The sequence below is a fragment of the Actinia tenebrosa genome, unplaced genomic scaffold (assembly GCF_029948245.1).
Source record: "Actinia tenebrosa isolate PJP-AT-01 unplaced genomic scaffold, QUT_ActTen_1.0 PGA_scaffold11__36_contigs__length_13525064, whole genome shotgun sequence".
In the NCBI taxonomy this organism is placed as follows: Eukaryota; Metazoa; Cnidaria; class Anthozoa; order Actiniaria; family Actiniidae; genus Actinia; species Actinia tenebrosa.
In genome coordinates, this window is record NW_028292571.1 from 1,738,631 (window position 1) to 1,760,208 (window position 21,578).

A 21,578-nucleotide genomic window follows, 5' to 3' on the forward strand; every position below is an offset into this window, starting at 1 on the left:
TTATTTGTTATGGTGGCTTTAGCTTGGGTAGATGACCTTCCTCTTTCCTTCCATTGCTTTCTTTTTTCTTTTTTCATTTTCTTTTATGCCCCGTCCACACCTATCCAGAAATTTTTGTATCCGCAAAATCTTGTTTACGTCAGCGTATTCGAAAATTTGCGGATACGACCGTCCACACTTATCCGTATTCGGAGCGTATTCGAAAATTTCCACTCTGGAGACCGTTTTCGTGTGGACGCAACCCGTATCCGCAAAAAATAATTTGCGGATACAAAAATTTCCGGATACGTTTGGACGGGGCCTTATACTTAATACTTGCAAAAACTTGCACTTGTATATTAAATACCTGGAAAAAAGAGGCGGTTGCGCAAAATTGATGGACAAAGGTGAAACTCATACTTTGCTTTCAGCAGATAATTTTCATAGCCCATCGCAGTAGATCTTTGATTTAATTGGGTTATTATTCTAAATTAAAGTAAAAGTATTAAGAACGGTTTTTATAATATTCGACACGGTTAAACAAAATGAAATGTTTGTCTGAGTCTTTATAAAGCAATAGAATCTGCGCGCTGCGCTATTCGATCATGAAGCGTGGGCCAAGGGTTTGTCGCGCGCGTAAACTGACAAATCAAGTACGGTCAATGACCACTATTTCAACTCCATCTCTCTTTCATTCCATGACATTTTATTCCATTTTCCCTTTCATTCATTCAGCCGGAACCAATCATCACAACTGGTCTAGCTGTGCCGGATGGACTAGCGGTAGACTGGATTGGTCGAAATCTGTACTTCGTTGATAGCTCAGCCAATAGGATATACGTTAGTAAATTAAATGGTAGTGACCGGACGTCACTCATCACTACCAACCTTGCTAAGCCCAGGGGGATAGCATTAGACCCTCGAGATGGGTAAGTCAATATTTTGATTCTTAGGAAAATCTTCTCAACCCGGTGTCGAAGTCGAACAGTTTCGAGTAGAGAAGGGATTTGATGAGTAGAAAATCGATATATGAAAAGTTCGGCGTCCCGCAAGGAAGTCAGCTCTTTATATGTTTAATTTAATTTGCTCCTCGTAGTCGGACGGTTTTATGAACCGTAAACTGACTTTCGTTTTGAAATACTGGAATTTTCTTTGCTGTGCCATCTGACTCGACACCAATCTCGTACTCAGAGCCTAAACGAGGGCTCTGGCATAATCCATATTTTGGCGCATGCGCAACATTCGGAAAGTGAGATATAACCGATCAAAATAATTAAAGTAAAAACCATAATAAAAATTAAAAATCGAATAATATATATATTAGAGCCCTCGTTCTTCACCGCAGGTCAGAAGAAACGCAGACTCTGGGTACGAGATTGACTCGACACGAGTGAAAAACGTCTGCGCATGCTCCAAGTCCATGTGCAAAGCAGTAGTCACAACGTCTTCATGCTATTGTAAAAATATGCAAATTTGACTTTAAAACATGCCTGACAAATCGACTTTTCAAAATCCCAAAACTTAGAGTCAGTTCATGAAACTTAAGGCTAATTATTTCACATTGTCTTTTTTTAATCCAGTAGTTTGGTCCCACAAAAGTATATTCACGAAACGTTTTGTATACTCGGAGAAAACGATTATTTATTTTCTCATTGGCTCGTCTTCTAAGCGTTTCAGTATCTCTAGTGTCATCTGACACAAGTTTGGGATAGTTTTTCGCCTTTTAATAAACTTTTTGTTTGTCTTTTCGAAGCTTCCTTTTCTGGACGGATTGGAAGGCACACAGGATTGAACGCGCCAACATGGATGGAACTAATCGTACAGTACTCATCAAAGACAATGTTTACTGGGTCAACGCCTTGACCCTTGATTATACAATGCGCACTGTTTACTGGGCCGATGCGCACCATGATTACGTAGGCGCCATGTCGTACTACGGCGAAAAGCGGCGCAAAATAATAGGACGTCCAGACGTTGCTCATCCATTTGCTGTCACCGTCTTTAGGAACTTTCTTTTCTTTTCCGACTGGATTCGACACGCAATCGTTAAGGTTGATAAATTCACTGGTAATGAGACAGCGGTGTTATTAAAGGGTTTGATACAACCCATGGATATACAAGTATACCACAGTGCGCGCCAGCCCACGGCGTATAACCCCTGTGCTGTTAGTAACTGTGGTTGCCAACACTTATGCCTGATTACGACTAACCAACGCTGCACTTGTAAATGCGCCACAGGATATAGATTATCCTCGAACGGTAAATCATGCATAAACATCAACACGTTTCTTCTATATGCGCGGAGAACAGAAATAGCTGGGATCTCGTTAGACAGTAGGGACAACAGTGATGCAATACCTCCAATACTCAGCCTTGGTAATGCAGTTGGTCTAGATTATGACGCAAAACAGGGCCACGTGTATTTCACAGATGTTATTAGAGATAATATTAGTAGAATATCATTATCTGGACGAGATTTAAGGGTGTTGATAACTGCTGTCCGTAATGCTGATGGTATTGCCGTGGACTGGCTGGGGAGGAATCTCTACTGGACTGACGTGGACCTTCACGAAGTGTCGGTAGCCAAACTCAATGGATCTTTCAAGAAGACTTTATTCTCAGAGAATGTGAACAACCCACGAGCGATCGTACTGCATCCTCTTCAAGGGTAAGATATGTAACTTATTTTCATTTCGAACCGCCTGTCATTCTATTGAATATTATTCCATTGTTCGCTAGGACTTAAACAAAGAAGCTAGTCTCTAGACTGCGCGCGGTCCCACTTATCCCTCCAGACTCAGTAAAGCCGAGTGTTTTGGTTGGGATTCCTGTGGACGCGTCTCTAAAGAACTGAAATGCGTAAAAGATTCCCCTTAAATGGAATAGCTCTGTGTCCTTTTATATCACTTGAAAAGTTACCCATTTCTCTTCTGGAGAACAATTTGCCATTGAGATTGGGAAGTACGGGTGGTGAGTGTTACTAATGCGCTGCCTGTCATCGCTGTTGTCATGAGTTCGATCCTCGGACTTGCTGATCTATGTGTGAGTAGAGTTGCTTGTTGATTTTATCCTGGGCCCAGTTGTAAGAAGGGTGTATAACGCTATCTGACGGATAAATCTTGTCCAGTGGATAAACTTAGTAGATAACAGCATCGACTTATCCACTGGATAAGGATTTATCCACTGGATAGCGCTATCCACCCTTAGTACAATTGGTCGCTTTGCTTCAAGGGTTTTCTCCATGTTCTTTGGACCACCCCACCGTGGCGTAATATGGTTTTTGATAATGATTTTTTTTGTCTTTTTTAGATTAATGGTGTGGAGTGACTGGGGATCTCCGGCTAAAATAGAGATAGCAAACATGGACGGCACAGGACGTCATGACCTGGTCACTGGTAATGGTTTAACATGGCCCAACGGTCTTGCCATAGACAGAAACCAGTTATACTGGACAGACGCTAAATCAGACACTATCGAGGTCATCGATCTGAACGGGGAAAATCGCAAGGTGCTTCTGAGAAATCTTCACCACCCGTTCGGGCTGGACATATTCGAAGGGCATATCTATTGGACGGATTGGATTACTAAAGATATCAAGAGAACTGCTTTGAAGACACTGACTAATGTTACGGTATTGAGGTCCAACTTACCCGGGTTGATGGAGATCAAGGTGTACAGTGCGTCAAGACAACAAGGTTGGTTTTTTCTCAGTTATAAAACAGGGAGCACTTTTCCATTCAACTAGGAAAGGAATTCTTTCCATTAGTTAAACTATTAGCCCTTGCAAAACTTTGTCAAAATAATTGACTGATCCATTCATCTATACCTCCCTCCTTACCTCGTTTGTTATGTCCATGGTTCACGCCTCTTTGCAAACCACGTATTGCTTCGACACGACATCGAGAGGACCAATTTGGCCCCAGAGAGCCATTTTAGTTTTTTCAAAGTAGTGCTATTTTAGCCCAGGCTAGGGCCAAAATAGAACAATGCCATTTTGGCCCCACAGAAGCCATTTTGGTATGGGTCTATCAGTACTGTTTTCGCCTCCTCAACTAGGCCAAATCAGGGGGGAAATCCATATAAGGGGCTAAAACAGTCCCAAAATCAGAGCTAAAGAATGGCCCCTACCGGTAGTGCCAAAATAGCCCTACTTTAAGGAGGCCACTATAGGGTCAAGATTTTGGCCTCATTTTAGGGGCCAAACCGCCCTATCCGATTTACCGTGCACATACACCTATTTCAGGAAAAAAACGCCAAAGGCCATGGGCGATAGATCATTCTACGGCGGAAAGGAATTATGGAAATGCAATTAAACTTGAATCATCGAGGTCTACGATGTTATTGCTGCATATCTCAACAGTAACCTCTGTTTTGTTCACAAGAATAATAGTATATTATAGTCAATTCTTGGATCTTTGAATGACCAATCGCCGTTTTTTTGAAATAGGCGTATATGGCTCTCGCATTACATAGATTTCTACACTTACATAATATTTTTAGATCTAGAATTTTATTTGTATTGTATTATTTAGATTTTAGTTTAGCACGTGCACGTTCTAACGAGACTTTATTGTAAGCTCCTGTGTGTCTACGTGAATAAATAAATAACTTACTTACTCACTCTCTCACTCACTCACTCTCTCACTCACTCACTCTCACACTCACTCACTCACTCACTTACTCACTCACTCACTTACTTACTTACTTACTAAGTTATCAAGAAACCAACCTATTTATTTTTGGATTTAGGTTCAAGTCCGTGTTCCAATGAGACAAGTGGGTGCAGCCATCTTTGTCTGTTAAATCCCGAGGGTTTCTCGTGCGACTGTCCTTATGGGAAACGACTCTCTGAACAAGACAACAAGACTTGTATATGTAAGTGACATAAAGACTGAATGAATGAATGAAAGAAAAAAGCAAAGATACAGATGCTGTGAGCGTGCAAGGTAGCAGGCGAGCAAATCTTAGAAATCTTACTGCTGACAAGATTCTGGACCTCAGTAAAATGAAAATGCCTCGGTTCGCTTAGATGTGACGGTCACGTCATTGGTTCGCTTAGATGTGACGGTCACGTCATTGTCGGAAACGTTGCAGTCGTTTCGTAGACCAATGAAATAATGTTTTGCGCTCTCCGTTGCAGAAGTAGATCTCGTTGTCCTTGTTTTAATCCTGGAATATTGTCAGCTGCATTGCTTGCAACAGCACGCCATGTTTGTCTTTGTGTTGAACTAACTTTCCCAAATAGTACGTCCTTTTGTGAGTTCAATAAACAGACTGCATTCTGCCTAGCTTCGATACAAACAATTCCGCGCAAGGAATGATGAACAAAAGATGTTTTTATACTCAAGCTAAACCACAATGCACAAGGTTCGCTATCTTAGAAAAGAACTATGTCATATCTCTTCCAACTAAAGTTTTCCCAAACTCAAGTTACTTGAATTTTTTTTTTTTTTTTTTTGCTGGCCATCTCACCTTGCATGTATTTTTTTCCAGTTAATTTTACCGTTGACACAACAAGAAGCTGCCCACCTGGAAAGTTTCGTTGTAGGAACGAACTCTGTATCCCCAAACGATGGAAATGTGATGGAGAGAACGACTGTTTGGATAACTCGGACGAGGATGATTACGCTAATTGCTGTGAGTAGAATAGCCTTATACATAGACGAAACATGTAAGAGATTCGTTGGGGGAAAATGTTTAACTGAAATTTTATCAATACCCTGAAACCACCTCTGCATGGGCTGACCAAAGTCAGGGCATGGTTAACTCGAAAGATCTAACAAACTCTGGCTGTCCAACTGTGAAAAAGATATATAGACAACTGAGATATAGAAAAATCTTTTTTTAAATACTCCGTGTGAGTGTAGTCTTGATAAAGACTGTTGTTGGTGGTGACTGACGTTTCGACAACCTGAGCGGAGAGTCTCTTCAGAGTCCAGTGAGAAAATGAGACACAGTCGATGGTATTTATACAGATTTATACTCAGAAAGTAAAACGTTTTCTCGATGACACGTGTACGAATTTTCCCAAGAACGTATGCCGGCGTACCATCTATACATTCTTTGTAACATTTCGGCTTTTCAAAATGAAGAACTAATATATTTCCTTTGCATCGCAAAACGTTCAAACTTGGCCATAGTTATGCTCTATATTCTTCTTGTTCTCCAGCTATTGGTTCATCGTGTAAACCTGGTCTCTTCCAATGCCGTGACAGTAAAAAGTGCATCCCGTTACCATGGAGATGTGATGGAGACTACGACTGTCTGTTGCCAGATATCTCTGACGAGATGAATTGTCAGAAAACCTCCAATTGCAGTGACAATCAGTTCAAGTGTGGTGACGGTCAGTGTAAACCTAAAAGTTGGGTATGCGATGGGATTGATGACTGTAGTGATAGCTCAGACGAAAAATATTGTGGTAAGAAAAGACTTTGTTGAATTCCAAGGTGATGGGCTACCTTTGTCTAAGAAAAACACAGGAATCCCAAACATTGCTGATTGTAAATACCCTTCACAGGTAACCATAGCTGTACATCGGAGCAGTTCACGTGTTCAAGTGGTCGATGTATTCCAAGGCGATGGCGTTGTGATGGTGATAATGACTGCGGGGATCGAAGCGATGAAGTTGATTGCCCTTCAAAGAACTGTAGCTTGAATCACTTCCGGTGTAATGATGGCAAGTGTATTAATGCTGCGTGGGTGTGTGATGGGGATAGTGACTGCCTTGATCACTCTGACGAAACCAACTGTCGTAAGTACCTTTATGCTATGTACTTATTTCAATAAAGCAAGAGAATATTAAGTAAGAGAGCACATCTCTCATACATGGGTCTGTAACCATGAAAGTTTCTTGAAAATCTATTTTTAGCTGCGCGCGCAAGCCTGAGCTATTTTTAACATGCGATCCCTTATTGCTGCTCAGAGTTGTAGTGACTTCCATGCGAGCGAAAATTGTTTAGTTCCCGACGAGAAGAATGCCTTCAAAATTAGTAAAAAGTTGAAATGATTAAATTATCATGTGTTCTTCATGGACGAATTAAACATTAACTTAACAATTGATATAAAAGAATATCGAAAAAGATCAAATCAGGATGGTTTTCAGTCACATACAAACAAGCGCTAAAAACAGCGAAGACGCCATGGGGAAAGAAACCGCAATAAAAAATAAGATGAAAATAGCGAAAAACCTACAGTGAATACAGCTAAAAAAGCATTTACCGTAGTGTTTTCTATACTAAATAAAGTTTAAGTTAAAGTAATTAAGAAGACGATGAACAAGACCAGTATTTTGTTTCACACACGAATCAGAAAAACTATTTGCACCGAAATGTGCCGAAGAAAATTTTCTGTTTTTACAGAGTAAAAAACTACAAGAGGCACTGAAGTGATTTTTCACAATTATTAAATATGTTTAGCTTGCCAAAATACGGTGTGTCAGTTTATGCAAAAGACATTGCCCATTGAGAAAAGGCGAATTAATGAAAAAGTTTGACTATTATAAAACTAGAACTTTCTTTCAAATTTTGCACCATGAATTTTCGCTCCGCCTCAATGTTCAGGTATTTTTTTTCATAACTTTTCAACTTCTAAAGTCCCAAACAGACAATAGAAATACAATCACAATATCGGCGAAGTACAAAAAGTGAATCAAACTTAGTATTTGAGGATTCAAACTAATAAAAAAGAGATTATTTTTACCTGATTGAAGGGCATTTTACCTGCGATTTTTTCTGCCAGATGCTCTCAGTTCGGCGTATTTGTGCCTTTATGTTTAATTCTTCTATTCCGAGCAGCTTGACTGTTTTCAGCTATCTTAAAACCTCTTCTTTTTACTGGTAAACAACTGATTCCAACAGTAAATGCTAAATTTTCTCTCAAGTTTAAAGTTTTTTAAACTCTTGACTCAGTGAATTCAACAAGTTTGTTCATCGAAAATCCGGCTCTTTCGTAAACGAGTCCAATCTACCTTCATTTTAGATGTCCATTAGATAACTTGTCATTTTGAAAACACTGAAGTTCAGGTCAGAAGTACGTGTTCTTGGGATGCAGCAATATTAACTGCATTTCAGTTTAGGTGGAAAATTGTGGAATAACTTACAGTCTCATCTATAACTGCAATCAACTCCAAAATGATCGATTCTCAATCGAGCGACCATTGTTTTGATTTCAAAACAAGCTTGAATGATGTTGTCTAAGATGAGTATTTTTTACATATGCTGTTATAATGGATTCCTTCAAATACCTTTCAGAATTTCTCAAGGAATTCCTCTAAACACATTTTCTCGTCAAATTGAATAAAGTTTGGTTTGTCAACTACGTGAAGCTTGCTTTGTCACTGCCGATCTCTTGTGTACCCATGACATCACTACAACTCTGACCAATCAAGATTCGCATGCTAAAATAGCTCAGGACTAGCGCGCGGAGCTAAAAATAGATTTTCAAGAAACTTTCATGGGTCACAGGGATATGCTCTCTTACTTCATATTCTCTTGAATAAAGTTAGTCACCTGAATAGCTACTAAGCTGAGACCCACAAGGATTATGGGTAGATTCTCAAGTTTAAGGCCCCGTCCACACGTATACGGAAACTTTTGTATCCGCAATTTTTTTTACGGATACGGGTTGCATCCACACGTGTCCGCAAATTTTTGTGTCCGTATCCGCAAATTTTACGAAAACGGACACGTGTGGACGGTGAAAACGATTCGAATACCCTGCGTGTGGATGCAAACATTTTCGTATCCGCGAAAAATGATTTGCGGATACAAAAATTTCTGGATACGTGTGGACGGGGTCTAAGGTTCTCTGTTGCTTATGGCTATCCTAGATTTTGTGTAGAACATTCATGTGTTCCAGTTAAGGTCCGTGGAATTTCAATGTATTTGTATTGTTGGAGTAGTGCGTGAGCGTGCTGTGAGCTGTGAACTCATCTTCTCTTACTGTTGGTATTTGTGAAGATTTTGACACTGAAATAAGCCTAACGGTAACCCTGAGTAAAAAGGTGTCATCAAGGAACATGTAGTGATATTCTTCCAATTTGCATAAGGTCTATTAAAATCAAATCGTACAGTGCTGTAGGATAACCACATACGCTCTAATTTCACAGCAGACTCTTTTGTAATATATACAGTATGAGTGGCCGTGTTGTATCCGGTATACAAACTAGAGGCGTAACCGCGAGTTTGTACATCGGATACAACACGGCCACTCATACTGTAGATTGCTTATCAAACGTCTAGGTTAGTTCCTTTGTGTTTCACTAAAATTTTCAAAATTAAAGTGAATCTGCCCAAGAAAATCCAAGTTAAAGTTTATGCAAATGAACACGTTTCTTTGCTTTATAACTCCACACAGCACAGCACAGCACAGCAAGCAATTTTTTAAAAATCTTTTAAATTAAATAAAAATTGCAATAACCGTTTGTTTTTTGATAGGAGCGACCTAACTGAAAGTGCGCACGCGGGCTGTGTGCTCTCATAAAGCACGCGCTCCCAACCAACAGTTAATTTATAACACATATTATGATTTTGTTTCAGCCACAGGTTCTCCCAACCGATGTAATGAAGAAGAGTTCAAATGCAACAACTCGCGGTGTATTCCAGATCTTTTTGAATGTGACTTTGAGAATGACTGTGGTGATGGATCAGACGAACATGTCAACTGTACCGTCTCGAAGTGCAGGAAAACCGAGATGAGGTGCAAGAATAAACGATGTGTTCCTATTTTATGGCAGTGTGATGGCGAGGACGATTGTGGTGACAATACTGACGAGAAAAATTGTGGTAAGCCTCATAGCGCTATACTAACCCCCACTCTAACGATTGCCAAGGTATTGTATGCGTATTGCAGTTTTCCCTTCCTGTGCACATTTTATGCATCATGACTTTGGCATGTTGTTAATCTAGGTCGACCGACTTTGCTCTACTGTGCATTTTTACATGTCTATATGCAAATGTAATACGCATTTCGGAGTACCCAAATCCTTTTCGGTCTTAGCTTCGATGATATGACCTTCTCGAACCCGACTACGTTTTTTCAATTAGGTGTATATAATTTTTTTATATTTTGTTACAGAAGTAATTTTTTCCACCAAAAGTGTCTTTCATGACTCCACTTCATCGTTGCTTTGCTTTATTTTCTATTTTGTACAATTTTTGCAATTAAAAAGAGAAGGCAAAGCTGATTATATGACCAGCCTCGATTTCATGCTGATATCCGGTATTGCGTGACAAAAACACCCCCTAGTTCGGAACCTATACCACATTTCAACATTAAAAACTACTCTGGGTTTTTCAAGAGGTCTTGTTCTATCAAAATCCGGTGTCAAACTTTTTCTAACCTGTGAGTTGAACGAAACCCCTATTTTCCGGACTCTGCTACTGGACTATAGGATGTACCGTAATGTACCGTATTTCCTCTATTAAGCCCACTGGGAACTTATTATTTTTCAGTGCTTTTGCACTCTGGGCTGCTTATAAGGCGGTACGTGCTGTAAGTAACTACCTTATGTTTCTCACTCATACGATAACCGCTTTAAACATTTGAGAATGGAATTAGCCCCATGATTAATGCAGATGTATTGGTAGGTAAAGACAAATAGTGTCTTACTGACGCCTCAGGAGGGGCAGGGCTTATTAGAGGCTTGGGGCTTAATAAATTTTCCTGATCTTTGGAAATTCATAATTACTTTTATTTATAATCTTGACAGATGAAATGACTTTCAAAGTCCTGTCAAGGGAAAAAGGACCTCAACGTTCATTAGGGGTGGGGACTTATTAAAGGCTGGGGGCTTCATAGAGGAAAGTATGATTTTAATATATAAGTGTTTGTTGTGTAGACCCAGGTACTGCTGCTCCAGTATGTAGGCAAGGCCAGTGGCAATGCTCTAACAGTACCCAGTGTATCTCTGATAAAAAGGTCTGTGATGGTAAACAAGACTGCGTAGATGGAAGTGACGAGGGTCCTGGATGTGCTCTTCGTGGCTGTAGGTACTTGAATGGAGGATGTTCACAGATATGCATTGATGTTCCATCAGGTATGGTCATTTTATGGGTGTAGCACTAAGTAGTCGTTTACTTGCCTCTTACCTCTTGGGTCTCGGGTTCGATCCCAAGACTTGGCATTTCTCCCAGTATTAGGGTTTTTCTCCAGGGAGTCTTTCGGGTGACCTTAGCCTTTCGGGTGACCTTAGTTTTTCAAGTGACCTTAGTCTTTAGAGCGACCTTAGCCTTTCGGGTGACCTTAGTCTTTCAAGTGACCTCAGTCTTTCAAGTGACCTTAGTCTTTTGAGTGACCTTAGTCTTTCAAGTGACCTCAGTCTTTCAAGTGACCTTAGTCTTTCAAGTGACCTTAGTCTTTTGAGTGACCTTAGTCTTTTGAGCGACCTTAGTCTTTGGAGTGACCTTAGTCTTTTGAGCGACCTTAGTCTTTTGAGCGACCTTAGTCTTTTGAGCGACCTTAGTCTTTTGAGCGACCTTAGTCTTTTGAGCGACCTTAGTCTTTTGAGCGACCTTAGTCTTTTGAGTGACCTTAGTCTTTTGAGCGACCTTAGTCTTTTGGGTGACCTTAGTCTTTCGGGTGACCTTAGTCTTTCGGGTGACCTTAGTCTTTCGAGTGACCTTAGTCTTTCGAGCGACCTTAGTCTTTTGAGTGACCTTAGTCTTTCGAGTGACCTTAGTCTTTCGAGTGACCTTAGTCTTTCGGGTGACCTTAGTCTTTTGAGTGACCTTAGTCTTTTGAGTGACCTTAGTCTTTCGAGCGACCTTAGTCTTTCGAGTGACCTTAGTCTTTCGAGTGACCTTAGTCTTTCGGGTGACCTTAGTCTTTTGAGTGACCTTAGTCTTTTGAGTGACCTTAGTCTTTCGAGTGACCTTAGTCTTTCGAGTGACCTTAGTCTTTCGAGTGACCTTAGTCTTTTGAGTGACCTTAGTCTTTTGAGTGACCTTAGTCTTTCGAGCGACCTTAGTCTTTCGAGTGACCTTAGTCTTTTGAGCGACCTTAGTCTTTTGAGTGACCTTAGTCTTTTGAGCGACCTTAGTCTTTTGAGTGACCTTAGTCTTTCGAGCGACCTTAGTCTTTCGAGTGACCTTAGTCTTTCGAGTGACCTTAGTCTTTCGGGTGACCTTAGTCTTTTGAGTGACCTTAGTCTTTTGAGTGACCTTAGTCTTTCGAGTGACCTTAGTCTTTCGAGTGACCTTAGTCTTTTGAGCGACCTTAGTCTTTTGAGTGACCTTAGTCTTTTGAGTGACCTTAGTCTTTCGAGTGACCTTAGTCTTTCGAGTGACCTTAGTCTTTCGAGTGACCTTAGTCTTTCGAGTGACCTTAGTCTTTCGGGTGACCTTAGTCTTTCGAGTGACCTTAGTCTTTCGGGTGACCTTAGTCTTTTGAGTGACCTTAGTCTTTTGAGTGACCTTAGTCTTTTGAGTGACCTTAGTCTTTCGGGTGACCTTAGTCTTTCGAGTGACCTTAGTCTTTCGGGTGACCTTAGTCTTTTGAGTGACCTTAGTCTTTCGGGTGACCTTAGTCTTTTGAGTGACCTTAGTCTTTTGAGCGACCTTAGTCTTTTGAGTGACCTTAGTCTTTCGAGAGACCTTAGTCTTTCGAGTGACCTTAGTCTTTAGAGTGACCTTAGTCTTTCGGGTGACCTTAGTCTTTTGAGTGACCTTAGTCTTTTGAGTGACCTTAGTCTTTCGAGCGACCTTAGTCTTTCGAGTGACCTTAGTCTTTTGAGCGACCTTAGTCTTTTGAGTGACCTTAGTCTTTTGAGTGACCTTAGTCTTTCGAGAGACCTTAGTCTTTCGAGTGACCTTAGTCTTTCGAGCGACCTTAGTCTTTCGAGTGACCTTAGTCTTTCGAGTGACCTTAGTCTTTCGGGTGACCTTAGTCTTTCGAGTGACCTTAGTCTTTCGGGTGACCTTAGTCTTTCGAGTGACCTTAGTCTTTTGAGTGACCTTAGTCTTTCAAGTGACCTTAGTCTTTCGAGTGACCTTAGTCTTTTGAGTGACCTTAGTCTTTTGAGTCAGGCACGTGCGTAATCTTCTACATTCGTATTTGGCTGGTTGCAAGAAAAAAGCCTTATGTTATATTTTTTGTGCTCTACGGCGGTTTGCTCTACCTGTCTAACAACCTTCCTTTCTAGCTTTGCTGCGTAATGTTTTCCCATTACAGACCACGTGTCATTCCCTAGAGTATCATTTCTTTGTTTAACGATTGCGCATGAGAAGAAACATGAATGCGAATACAACTCAAATAGTTTTATTCCCAAGAGTATGACAAGTGGGTTGAAATTGGAAAACATGACGCCAGAGCTAGAAAGGTCTATTAGACGTTACATGTTCGTGATGTTACTGTTGTCCAGGTGTGATGTGTTCCTGTAGAATAGGCTACAAACTAGCCGCGGACAACAAGACCTGTAAAGACGTGAACGAGTGTAAAGATATCTCCACGTGCTACCAGCGGTGTTACAACTTGAGAGGGTCTTTTGATTGTAAATGCGTGAATGGTTATAAACTGATGCCAGACAGAAGACGCTGCAAAGCAGCAGGTAGGATATTGATTAGGTTCGATTTCCAGCCGCGGTGGTTTCGGTGCGCCCGCGATGCTCTCAACATTCCGTGAGGGGAGGCTTGGGAACAAACGATAACCTCACGGCTGAAACCAAGCCTAGATACAAAACAGACCCGTTCAACAAATGTAAGGAAAATAAGCAAGTGAAGGCCTAAACCTCATTTTCAAATAAAATTTTTGCTTTGGGTTAACATTTTGATTCCACTTTCATCGGACATCTCCAATTCCAAACAAGTTAAACTTTCTGAATAACAAGATTTTAGCTTTGTACAACAGCCTTTCTTCAAGAAAATCATTTTTGGCGCTCACAGCTTGAATGCGAAAAAAATTCTCACTTAAGTGAAAATAAAGAATTTTCTGGGTTTTTTTCCCCACCAGATAATCACATTCCTCATCTTTACTTTTCGACCCGCAATGAAATCCACAAGATCGACATTCCATTGGGCAAAAAATACACTTTCAGTGCTCTTGGGTTGAACGACGCTATCGGTTTGGACTTTGACTGGAAGGAGCAGAGAATTTATTGGTCTGATCTAAACAAGGACACATTGAGTCGCTGTTTCTTCAATGGAACTGGCATTGAGTTGCTTATCTCTGACGGACTTTACTCCCCTGAAGGTATATGGAATATACTGTGGTTGAATAATCGCGCACACTATTATGATACTCTCTGGCTTCAACGATACGCACGCAAGGGGTGCACGAAAAAGGGTATTGAGCACTGGGGATGCGCTTCTGATCGCTGTATTTGAGTTCATAGACACGCCATCATATGTGAGAAAAGTTGCTTGTTGATTCTCTTCTGTGCTTCGAGGGTTTTTCTCGGTTCTTCTGGTTTTCTCTCTAGAAAACCTATAAAAACGCGAGGCAAATGCCACTGTTTTGTTTTTACTCTAGTAGACAGTAGACTTACTGTTTTAGACCAATATATAGTAGAATGGAAAATCAGATTCAAGATAATAGACAGGGACCGCGGAGCATAGTTTTAAATGGGGGAGGAAGCTAATCTAGGTGGTCCGGGGGGAGCCCCACCTGAAAATATTGAAATTAAGGATCTCGGAAATGCGACTGCCAGTGCAGGGGTTTTGGGGGTCAATAGCAACATATTTATTGCTTTCGTCAAATGCCCCGCCTGCGCAGTCCTGATAATGGTTCTTTAGACTATATGATGACATCATTTATAATGTTTAGGTGTGGCTGTTGACTGGATTGGTCGTCGGTTGTATTGGTCAGACATGCGAGGAGATCGAATCGAAGTGTCTACCCTTGATGGAAAATGGCGTACGATTTTGATTTCTGACGACTTGCGGTCGCCTAGGGGACTGGTACTGGATCCACGTGATGGGTAAGATTATTATTATGTCATCAAAGATTAAGAGGAAACCACAACCGAGGACCGTCATTTAGATGTTTTCCACTAAGATGCCTGGATCCTTAGGCCAAAGCAAGGAATGAGAGCTCCTGACTTGTACTTGATATTTCTCTTTATGCTTCAAATATCGTCTCCGCTTCACATTGGTTGTTTTCTCATGAACCAAACCAATCGATCTACATTTGGCATATCCCTTAACATCTATTCATTGCTATAGAAAGTCCGATTCAGATAGAAAATGAGTTGGCATATCCCTTAACATCTATTCATTGCTATAGAAAGTCCGATTCAGATAGAAAATGTTTTCTTCGTTCAAGAATATTTTAAGTTGGAAGACTCATTACCCCACCCAGTTATGGAGTATAAAGGAAGAGTTGTTTTATGACACTAAAATGTGCTGTTGTTTTTTCATTCTCTTTAGGTATCTCTTTTGGAGCGACTGGGAAAACCCCCGTATTGAGCGTTCATCCTTAGATGGTACCAACCGCAATGTGTTGGTAAGCAAGAAGGTCATTTGGCCGAACGGACTCACACTGGATTTCACTACAAGGTAACATTGATTTGTACCATTGAACAAGAAAGGTTTTTCAGTCATACAGGTATAATAACTACCACAAAACCTGAAGCAGTCGTAACCGAAATACCACAGCAACAGCAACTGCAGTAACAACATTTGACCAGCAACAAAAACTTCAGCAGCAGCAGCAGTAGTAACAACAATAGCAACAGAAGTAACAATAACAACCACACAACAACAACAACAATAAAAAACAACAACAACATTAGCAACAGCAGCAGCATGAAAATGCGTGTGGGATGAATAAATTATCTACATGATTGACATCTCAAGCCACTAAATTGTTTCAAGGCTGAGCTCAGATAAATAAATGTAACATGATTTGCACCATTGAACAAGAACGTCATACAGGTATTAATAACAAGAAAGTCATTTAGATGTAATAACAACAACAAAATCTGAAGCCGTCGTAACAAATACCACAGCAACTGCAGTAACAACACTTGACCAGCAACAAGAACATCAGCAGCAGCAGCAGCAGCAGTAACAACAATAGCAACAGAAGTAACAATAAAAGCAACAACACGACAACAACATTAGCAACAGTAGCAGCATGAAAATGCATCCGGGATAAATAATTGACGAGCATGCTTGACGTCTCAAGCCACTAAAATGTTTCGAGGCTGAGGTCAGATAAGCCAATGTTTTTAGCCTTGAAAGAATCCGTCCTCTGTCAACCATAACCTGTCTTACGAATTGAACGAATTTTCAAAGCCCTTTTCAAAGTGTTTTGAAACAAAGAGCTCCAGTTTTAACATTTGTGTGTTAAGCCAAAATTAGGACCATTACCAAGAAACCGTGTTCTCTTACCACTACTCGAATCAATCAAACAAAATTATTATCGATAAGGAAGACGACAAAACTTTGACTCGATTTTCTAAGTGGCGTAGCGGTTAGACAGCTCGCTTCTCACAAGTTCGACCCGGGATTGAATCCCGCGCCGGGCTCGGTGTCGTAAGTGATCATGAGTAGAGTTGCTTGTTGGTTCTCTACTGATCTTCGAAGGTTTTTCTCCTGGTTCACCGGTTTTCCTCCCTGCACAAAGATCATCTTCTAAATTCCAATTGGAATCCAGCGAAGAAGAGCCACTCTCTGGAACCCACTATTAAATCCACTATTGAATCTCATTATTATTTTCTAAATTTCAGACGCGTGTACTGGATTGATGCGAAGTTAAAGCACCTTGAGTTCTGTGACTATGATGGTTCTAATCGTCACCTGCTGTTAAGTGGAAGTAGCAACATTCAACACCCATTTTCCTTGTCGTTATTTGAGGACTGGGTCTATTGGTCTGACTGGGGCCAGAAAAGAGTGTTACGTGTTGATAAAACACATGGCGGGAACGTGAGCTCGATGTTTAGAGGTCTCATGAAACCAATGGATATTCATACTGTACATCCTCTCAGACAACCTCAAGGTAAGAACTATTTTTTTATAGGATTGATTCATCCCTTATAGCAGCTTTGCACCATCACGTGATGGCAGCCATGACAGGAGGCAGGAGGAGGAGGAGGAGGAGGAGGAGGAGGCAGAATCTGGTCTAATCTGATTTACATGAGAAAAAAATCAGTTTCTCTAGTGAAAAATGCTCCATTGTTGTGCCTTCTGTCATGGCTGACATCACGAGGTGGTGCAAAGCCTCTATTGATGTTTATGGCCCTTTTTCAGTGGGGGGTAGGGGGTATATATAGTATGAAGAGAGATATCTAATAAGTTCTATTCACATGTGGCGCCGAGTCCAGGAATCAAACTAAAGACCCTAGGGCGAGGGACGAGTGCAATACTACTACTACGTCATCCTTGTTTATTTGACCCTTGGACTAAAATTTTGATGATGCGCAATTGTTATTTTGTAGTTTCTTTTAACACCGAAGTACTTTGCATTTTCTGTTTTGCAGGAGTCAATTACTGTTCTAATGCGTCCTGTTCGCACCTGTGTTTGTTGGTTCCTCGTGGATATGTATGTAAATGTCCAGTAGGAATGACACTCAATCAAGACCAAATTACTTGTGGAGGTATGAATATATCACGCACTTTAGCATATTAGTTAAAGAGAAGCTTCATCCTGCTTCCCTTGCTAACTTGTAAAGGTGGAAGGAAGCACAGTGGACCACCCAAATCTGCTTATGCAACCTTCATACAGGACCACGGCGGGGGAGGGAGAGAGGGAGAGGAAAGGGGAGGGGGAGGGGAGGGGTGGAAAGCACAGTCAAACAAAGAATCTTATTCTCGAGAGAATAACACTGAAATGGAAAAACTTTACAAACGAGGTCCATAAATCTTGTCCGCTTACTGTAAAAGAGCCAAAAACAAAAATCTAATGCGATCTTTCGGTGACTTTGTCAATTTGGGCCGGGTCATCAAGTTTCTCTCTCCTCCCTAGCTCGTAATCATTCTTATCGCAGTGCTTCTTTTACCAGATAACTTCACAGCCCTGATTTTTGCCACTCGTAACCAAGTCAGTGGAATATCCCTTGATCCTAACATGACCGTGGACTCCGTCCTCTCCGTGCCACAGCTCAACCAGGCCGTAGCTGTTGACGTGGAGGTTTCTCGTGGTTTTTTTTATTGGTCAGACGTGTCGGATGGCACGATTTCTAGGGTGGCCATTAATGGGTCACTGAGACAGACCATAATAAGGGGTAAGGTGTTTGCGGGCGTGTTTCTGGGCCTGATTCCTAGCAGTTAAAAGTAAACCTGAAGCTAAAGGTCTCTATTATTCTCTGTTGTGAACGAGTCTTATGTAGCCAAAAAAGAATCTGGTTCGGGTTGACATTGCAGTGCATTGTGACACTTTCCTCAATGTCCCTTGAAACGGTCCCACAATGCACTCATCACTCATGATTGTAAGCTGCACGGCTGCTAATAGCGCCTCAATATGCAGCCCGTAAAGTCCTGTACTGCAATGTAAAGCGCATTGAGACATTGCGAAATGCGCTATAGAAGAACCCCATTATTATTATTATAATGCCAACTCGACCCAATTTTTTACTCGGCCTCAGAATGACTAATATTGTTATTTAATCTTAGACTAAATATTTTTACTGTTTGATAATTTTAAGGCACCCCCAAACCAGAAGGAATCGCTGTTGACTGGATCGCAAGGAACTTATATTGGACAGACTTGAGTCGTAAGAGTATAAATGTAGCTCGTCTAGACGGTTCCTTCTCTGTTATTCTTTTAACCAAAGACATAAGTAAACCAAGAGCCATCGCTGTTCATCCAGCTAAGGCGTAAGTTTGATATTAGAGAGCTTAAGATTCTCGTTTACTTGCAAACGTGAAACGTCAGTTGACCATTAAAAAATTCTTTATAATTAGTGAAAAGGAATCGCAAAAATCTCCAAGTAGTAGATAAACAAAAGAATACTTGTCTTTGTCGAGAAGGTTTGCAAAAGGTAAAGTGAATTGTAGGGAAACGATGAAAACGTGGTCACGTTTGCCGTTTGCGGGAAGGAAAATGTGAATCTTAATCTGCCTATTGTTGCTTTTTACATTCTATATGTTTGTAAGAGATGTTCATCGATGTGTACAGGAAAGTATATGATAATTCTGATGTTGATGGTAGATAATGCATAATGGGTAATGATGATGCTATGCATGATGATGATGATGATGATGATCTAGACGGAAGTGATGTAGCTTGGGAAGACACGATGATGTAGCTTGGGAAAATCATGTGGTGATAATAATGCTATGATGGTGATGATAAGATGACAATGACAGTGGTGGTGGTGATGAAGATGATGAAGATGATTGATACTTATAATGATGATAATGATGCTGAATGAAAATGATGATGATAGTGATGGTGGTGGTGGTGATGATAATGATGCTGATGATAGTGGTGGTGGTGATGATAATGATGCTGATGAAAGTGGTGGTGGTGGTAATGATGCTGATGCTGATGATAGTGGTGGTAATGATGCTGATGCTGATGATAGTGGTGGTGGTGATGATAATGATGCTGATGATAGTGGTGGTGATGATAATGATGCTGATGATAGTGGTGGTGGTGATGATAATGATGCTGATGATAGTGGTGGTGATGATAATGATGCTGATGATGGTGGTAATGATGCTGATGCTGATGATAGTGGTGGTGATGATAATGATGCTGATGATAGTGGTGGTGATGATAATGATGCTGATGATAGTGATGTTGATGATGATGATGCTGATGCTGATGAAAGTGGTGGTGGTGGTAATGATGCTGATGATGATGATAGTGGTGGTGATGATAATGATGCTGATGATAGTGGTGGTGGTGGTAATGATGCTGATGATGGTGGTGACGATAATGATGCTGATGATAGTGGTGGTGATGATAATGATGCTGATGATAGTGGTGGTGATGATAATGATGCTGATGATAGTGATGTTGATGATAATGATGCTGATGCTGATGCTGATGCTGATGAAAGTGGTGGTGGTGGTAATGATGCTGATGATGGTGGTGAAGATAATGATGCTGATGATAGTGATGTTGATGATAATGATGCTGATGATAGTGGTGGTGGTGGTAATGATGCTGATGATGGTGGTGACGATAATGATGCTGATGATAGTGATGTTGATGATAATGATGCTGATGATAGTGGTGGTGGTGGTAATGATGCTGATGATGGTGGTGACGATAATGATGCTGATGATAGTGATGTTGATGATAATGATGCTGATGATAGTGGTGGTGGTGGTAATGATAATGATGCTGATGAAAGTGGTGGTGATGATAATGATGCTGATGCTGATGATGGTGGTGATGATGACGATGATGATTGATACTGATAATGATACTGTTGTTGACGACCATGATGTTTATGATGCTGCTGCTTATGATAATGACAATGGTGATGTTGATGCTGGTTGTTCTATCAAATCATTTTGCATGTGCGCAGGGAACAATCCTACTGGTAATTGATATATTTCCAGGAATTCAGATTAAAAAACCCACATACCTTTCATTCAATAATGATGCTGTTCAGTGCGTCCAAGTTTTATTACAAAGGTGTTAGTTGCCTCGAAACTCAACTTCATCTCTTATTCTCTTGCCTTAGGTTGTTATTTTGGTCAGATTGGGACAAAATCGCTCCACGCATTACAAGATCCAATCTTGATGGCTCGTCTCGCCGTGTTATTGTAAACAGCCGATTGGGGTTTCCTAACGGTCTAACCATAGACTTCCAAGGCTCTTTGCTGTATTGGTGCGATGCTAAGAAAGATGTCATCGAGGTTGCTGCTCTAGATGGAAGTTCAAGGTTGGCTCTTACTTCCTCTTAACTTAGACTAGTCAAAATTATACAGAGCATGCTATATAACCGTGAAAAGCTAACTATCAAAATTGTACAAATTAGTTCAAAGTTTTGTAGGTTTACGATCTATAGGTTGCTATCAATAGACGTCACTTCCGGTAATAGCCCTTTTTTGATGGCTTGTAGAATCCTGGAGGTTGTTTTGATCTCTTGTTTTCTGGTTTGATGTCGTGAAAATAGTCAAATACAATAGTTCGAGGGCTTATTCTGATATGTTTTGACTTAGCATCCGCTAGCTGCCCCCCCAGTCAACCGCTTGTTTGCCCCCCAGTCAACTCCAAAAAGTCACGTGATTGATAGTAAGCAACTGAGGTCTATTGGACGTTTTGGAAATTTGTGCAACTGACCTCTTCAGCTCTGACTTAATGTTTTCCCATTTCGGACCATTCCCTAGAGTATCATTTCTTTGTTTAAAGTTTGCGCTCGGTTGCACATGAGAAGACACATGAATATGGATACAATTCAAACAAAGAATCTTATTCTCAGGGGAATGACACGTGGTCTGCAATGGGAAAACATTACCCCAAGCCGAAGAGGTCCATTTCTTACATCGTTTTTCACGGAGTTTTAGTATGCACTCCAATAGTCGTAAACTCTTTAAGAGTTTTATAAAAATCATATGAGCAGTTGTTCAAAGCCGAGCTATTGCCAGGGCTAATCCAGTGTCGCTTACCTAGACTAACCCTTATCTAACATGAGTGCGTTTAGCTTTAGATATTATAAAAATAACAAACTGATAAAGAAAGGGTTAATGTATACCATACATCTTCAT

At 40.7% G+C, this 21,578-nt stretch overlaps 1 protein-coding gene across 2 annotated transcripts in view; it reads left to right on the forward strand.

The window, feature by feature from the left end:
- The window catches only part of LOC116295488 (low-density lipoprotein receptor-related protein 2), a 60,486-nt gene that overhangs the window by 8,961 nt on the left and 29,947 nt on the right, over positions 1–21,578 (forward strand). Inside the window, exons 12-29 of one of the 2 annotated variants that reach the window (XM_031703312.2) lie at positions 715–908; positions 1,733–2,647; positions 3,289–3,674; positions 4,729–4,854; positions 5,473–5,616; positions 6,149–6,397; positions 6,497–6,730; positions 9,516–9,761; positions 10,817–11,014; positions 13,337–13,522; positions 13,924–14,163; positions 14,737–14,890; positions 15,339–15,467; positions 16,643–16,911; positions 17,393–17,509; positions 17,915–18,136; positions 18,557–18,728; positions 20,552–20,752. In XM_031703312.2, coding sequence (XP_031559172.2) covers positions 715–908; positions 1,733–2,647; positions 3,289–3,674; positions 4,729–4,854; positions 5,473–5,616; positions 6,149–6,397; positions 6,497–6,730; positions 9,516–9,761; positions 10,817–11,014; positions 13,337–13,522; positions 13,924–14,163; positions 14,737–14,890; positions 15,339–15,467; positions 16,643–16,911; positions 17,393–17,509; positions 17,915–18,136; positions 18,557–18,728; positions 20,552–20,752 — 4,382 coding nt within the window. The remainder of the gene's footprint in view (positions 1–714; positions 909–1,732; positions 2,648–3,288; positions 3,675–4,728; positions 4,855–5,472; positions 5,617–6,148; positions 6,398–6,496; positions 6,731–9,515; positions 9,762–10,816; positions 11,015–13,336; positions 13,523–13,923; positions 14,164–14,736; positions 14,891–15,338; positions 15,468–16,642; positions 16,912–17,392; positions 17,510–17,914; positions 18,137–18,556; positions 18,729–20,551; positions 20,753–21,578) is intronic. The other variant, XM_031703314.2, reaches the window with a different exon arrangement.